A 5,450-nucleotide genomic window follows, 5' to 3' on the forward strand; every position below is an offset into this window, starting at 1 on the left:
ATATGATAATGAACTTACCTTTTACTTCACTTTTTTTTTTGTCTCTAGATATTTGCTAAGACTTCTAGTAATGGAAATTGGAAATTCTAAATTTACTTTAGGTCTATGTTATTCTTTGAAGTCCGATGGTTAACTACAAATAGTTCACTGAGATACAAGTCATTACACATAAGTTGGCTCAAAACTTTGGCCTATGTGGTTTTGTGGTGAATGACAGCTCTATTTCTACAAGCCCAATCTGTGGTGGCCGAACGGAATGGGAAAGCAATACTTATATAATGTTGTTATATCTGCTGACGTAGATGGATTTGGGAAGTCTGATTCCTGGAGTCATGATTTCGGTTTTCGTAAAATAGAAAGTCATATTGATACTGCAACTGGTGGAAGGTACAGTTTAAGTTCATTTCACGCCCATGTTTGATTAAGTTTCTTTTTTGTTAGATTGTTTAGGGCCTTCATAGCGTTTCTTCCCTGCAGGGTGTTCAAGGTCAATGGGCAGCCTATATTTATTCGTGGTGGAAATTGGATATTATCTGATGGGTTGCTTCGACTTTCGGACAAACGTTATCATACGGACATCAAGTTTCATGCAGATATGAATTTTAACATGATCCGTTGTTGGGGTGGTGGTTTGGCGGAGAGGCCGGAATTTTATCATTATTGTGACATCTACGGCTTGTTGGTAAGTTGTAGCTCCTTTTCAATTGTGGATAAGTGAGTTCTCTCTATCTCTCTCTCTCTCCCTTTCATATCACGTCAAACTCCTCCATAACATGCTTATCCTTTTTTTTATATAGTCCTTAATTAATTACTGCATTTACTTTATAGTTTTTTTTAACTAAGATTGAAATAGTAATGTCAATCGATATTGAGGATTAAATAATTGTAGGTGTGGCAAGAATTTTGGATTACTGGAGATGTTGATGGACGTGGTGATCCAATATCAAATCCTGATGGCCCTCTGGATCATGATCTTTTCTTGTTTTGTGCAAGAGACACAGTTAAGCTTTTGAGGAACCACCCCAGTCTTGCTCTTTGGGTCGGTGGAAACGAACAAGTTCCACCACCAGATATCAATGCTGCTTTAAAAAATGACTTGAAACTTCATCCTCATTTTCAAGTATCAAGCAAAAATAAGAAGTGGACGAGAGTTTCATCCTTAACACCAGAGGATCCGAGCCAATATCTAGATGGTACTCGCGTTTATGTACAAGGATCCATGTGGGATGGATTTGCAAATGGGAAAGGAGACTTCACTGATGGTCCCTATGAGATCCAATGCCCTGAAAACTTTTTTAAGGATGATTTTTACAAGTATGGATTCAATCCGGAGGTTGGTTCTGTTGGCATGCCTGTCGCCGCTACCATCCGAGCCACAATGCCTCCCGAAGGATGGCAGATTCCATTGGTTAACAAACTACCCCATGGATATGTAGAAGAAGTACCAAACCCTATTTGGGATTACCATAAATACATCCCCTATTCCAAACCAGATAAAGTTCAGAGTCAGATTGAACTTTACGGTTCTCCCAAAGATCTTGATGACTTTTGTTTGAAGGTGAAAAGGAAGTTTGTGGCTTTAAGTTGTGCCATGTGTTTTTTTTTTTTTTTTTTTTACTGTTAAAACTATTTACTGATATTCGAAACTTCCAGGCTCAACTTGCTAATTATATCCAATATCGAGCTCTAATAGAGGGCTGGAACTGTCGAATGTGGAAGAAGTACACTGGTTTCCTAATCTGGAAAACGCAAAATCCTTGGACAGGTCTAAGAGGTCAGTTCTACGATCATCTTCTCGACCAAACAGCAGGTTTCTTTGGATGTCGTTGTGCTGCAGAACCTATCCATGTCCAGCTGAATCTAAGCACATACTGCATTGAGGCAAGTTTTTCTAATATTGTAATTCTTGGAAGTATTGATATAGTTAAATTTATCTTAACCCATTAGTTTAAGCTTTTGGGTTGATCCATAATATAGCATGCTATCAGAGCAAGATGTCTTATGTTAGAATCTTGTAAAGTCATTTTCTCACCAATTTAATGTGATTTTCACTTATTGATCCATCCTCAAATTACTAAGTCTACAAGTGAGGGAGAGGGTTTTATTAGGTACTAGATATTTAGTATGTTGTTAGTTAAGGGGCATAAGGGTAATTAGATAGATAGGTAGTTACTGAATAAAGGTAGTTATTGTATAAGGGTAGTTACTACATGTTGTTATAAATAGAGAGGAGGGTAAATGAGTGAAGGGGAGGTTATCTTGTAGAGTGATATAGAGCTTGGGTGAGTACACTCAAGAGGGAGGTTCCAAGTTCCTTTATGCTTGGGTTATCTTGTATTTTCATCTTTATATTTCAATATATTTCAGATCTTGTTCTTGTTAGGAAGTATCCTAACAGGTTAAGATATTGATTTAATTTAATTCACCCTAATCCATTAGCATAATCTTTTAAACACTTACACACTACCGCTTTTGGTTTGAAACAAGAAACAACATAATTGGGAAAGGGGTGGGTCTTTGAGTAGAACTCCAAATCCACTTGTTTTGTTCAAGGCTTCAATTTTCTTTAGACGGGGGCTGATAGCAATGGGGCATAAACTATATATTTATCTCATCATTTCCTATGTTCTTGTAACCATGGGAATCCCAGGATTTAACTTTGAATGTTTTCATCTGTGTTTTCTCAACTTAACTGTGAGTTTGTTTTTCTCGCTGCCTTGAACAGGTCGTAAACACTACATCGAATGAGATATCTGGTGTTGCCATTGAAGCCTCCGTGTGGGACCTTGAAGGGACGCGCCCGTATTTTAAAATTTTTGAGAAACTCTCCTTGCCTCCAAAGCAGACATCATCCATTGCTGAGATGGACTATCCAACGTACGAAAATTCCAAGCCTGTCTACTTTCTTCTTCTCAAGCTGTACGAGATATCAAACTACGGTATTATCTCGAGAAACTTCTACTGGTTACATCAGTCCGGTGGAGACTACAAGATGTTGGAGCCCTACAGAAAGAGTAGCATACCCATTAAGGTCATATATGAGTTTAATAGAAAAGGATCCAGCTATGAAGTCAGTGCGAATGTGCAGAACAATTCAAAGAATGCAGAATCTTCAAGGTTAACCTACAAGAACAACTTTATCAATAGGCAAGGCCAAGGAGATTTAGATTCAAATTCTTTGCTTCTTGAAAACAAAGAACAGACCAATGAAAAATACAGCACTGGTTTCTTTAGTATCGGAAACAACAGTACAAGGTTAGTTGAAATCGATGGGAATGATGTCGGAGTCGCCTTCTTTCTTCACTTTGAGGTCCATGATTCGAAGGTAGAGGATGAAGGAGGGGATACAAGAATTCTGCCTGTTCACTACTCAAACAACTATTTTTCCCTGGTTCCTGGTGAGGCTATGCTTATCAATCTCTCTTTTGAGGCTCCTCCTGGTGTTACTCCAAAAATTACCCTTCATGGTTGGAATCTTTCTCAATCTTTCACCGTCTGTTGATATGTAGGTAGCAGTTGAATTTCCTATATATCTTGTATATTATCTATGTACTTATTATTTATATTTGTAATAAATGTGCATTTGTAATATATATATATATATGTATTAGCACTTGGTTCAATTTTTATGTGGGTTCATGTTTTGTTCAATTTTGAGGTAGGATATGTTATTGGTTTAGATCTAGTTTGTTCGTTTAGTTTAGAGGCTGTTGGATGAATAATTGGTTTTTAGTTTTTAGTGTTTGAAAAACATGTTTGTTTGGTACTTTCTGTTTTTAAAATTTTAAAAATGTTTTTTAGAATTTAAAAGATTTTTTCCCTTTACAAAAGCGGTTTTTGTTTTTGAAAAACCGTAGGTTATTGTATTAAAGAAACTCGAGGGCATTGAAATTTTTTGGTTGTCCAGCGGTTAAGGAGCATGTTTGCCAATTGCCATTCTCTTAGACACGCCTTCGGACCCTAGTGATTGGAACCTTTTTACTTTTCTTTATTTCTCATTTTATTATAATGATTTTATTATGAATATTATAAGAAAAAAAAAAAAGATATTCATTACCGAATGTCCCAAAGGTCATGTGTCGTCATTCATGTTGTCCATGTAGCTTGTAGTAATTCAAGCTTGGTGTCTATGTAAGTCTATATTCTACTTGTTACTTTGCCTATAAATAGTGGTCTTTGGTGGATCTTAAAATTATATACCAATTGGTGAGAAATCCACACCAAATTTCACTAAAATTTTCCATTGTCAAATTTTATAATTCTAGTTTTTATTTATTTATTATTATTATATTATACTTTTCCGTATCTATATTCCCATTGTGCTCCTCAATTTCATAACATATTATCAACACGAGCTCCTGTCATTTTCTTCACTAAAGATAGGTCCTAAAGGTATGTCGATTTTTTTCTCTTCGTTATAATTAATAAATTTAATGTTATTTTACATATTTTGTACATATTAAATTTCTAATATAAATATAATATTTTGTGATAGTGTAGTCATGACAAACCTTACAAAATTAGAATTCGCAGCCCTTGATATTAATGACAATAATTATTGGTCATGGGTGCTCGATGCCAAAATTCACCTGGATGCTATGAACTTGAGAGAAACAATTAAAGAAGAAAATACGACATCTAGTCAGGACAAAGCAAAAGCTGTGATCCTCCTTCGTCATTATCTCCACAAGGATTGAAAATGGAGTATCTTGCAATAAAAGATTCTGTATGTTGTGGAAAAATTTGAAAGAGAGGTATGATCATCAAAAAACAGTTATTCTTCCTAAAGCTCGTTGGATGTACTTGCAAGATTTTAAATCAGTAAGTGATTACAACTCTGCGTGATTTAAAATCAGTTCAAAATTGTTGTTGTGCAGGGAGAAAATTACTGATGTTGATATGTTAGAGAAGACATTTTCTACATTTCATGTCTCAAATATGCTCTTGCAGTAGCAATGTCGAGAAAGGTGGAATATACTGCACAATTTGCTGATTGTCATTTTATTGAAGACAAATTTTCCAACATTAGGGGATAAATTAAGAAATTGGAAAAAGAAATTACATGGAATGCATCGTTATTGTCACATTTAGATCCCTATACATATCAATGTGAACTTGAAGTTCAAAAAATGATTCATTTGCAAAATATAGCAAATTAATTACCAGATGCATTTATAGATGCAAAGAAAGTAACTAAGTCAAATATACCAGCTAAAAATGTTCCACAAAAAAATTGATATCCCAACTTGTCATTAATGAGTATGGAACATGCCAGAAGCGTGGTAGACTAATGTGTTCCAAAGATAAAAATCCTCGAAAACGAAAAATGATTAATAGTGAAAAAAATTTGGTTGAGGATGTAAATACCCATAAAGAAATCCTCAACATGATGAGTGAGGAAGGTGAAATACCTAAAGATAATAATGAAATTTCAATAAACTATGTCATGA

The 5,450-nt window shown here is 35.1% G+C and overlaps 1 protein-coding gene across 1 annotated transcript; it reads left to right on the plus strand.

Moving 5' to 3' along the window:
• Positions 1–154: 154 nt before the first annotated feature.
• On the plus strand, positions 155–3,651 carry LOC150029986 (mannosylglycoprotein endo-beta-mannosidase-like). The gene is made up of 5 exons (XM_090310200.1): positions 155–387; positions 478–682; positions 890–1,558; positions 1,654–1,881; positions 2,726–3,651. The coding sequence occupies exons 1-5, from the start codon at positions 257–259 to the stop codon at positions 3,500–3,502; spliced, it is 2,010 nt and encodes a 669-aa protein (XP_090166326.1). The 5' UTR covers positions 155–256; the 3' UTR covers positions 3,503–3,651.
• Positions 3,652–5,450: the final 1,799 nt, after the last annotated feature.

The sequence above is a fragment of the Benincasa hispida genome, unplaced genomic scaffold (assembly GCF_027475165.1).
Source record: "Benincasa hispida cultivar pf3 unplaced genomic scaffold, pf3_genome.v1.1 HicScf718, whole genome shotgun sequence".
NCBI lineage: Eukaryota > Viridiplantae > Streptophyta > Magnoliopsida > Cucurbitales > Cucurbitaceae > Benincasa > Benincasa hispida.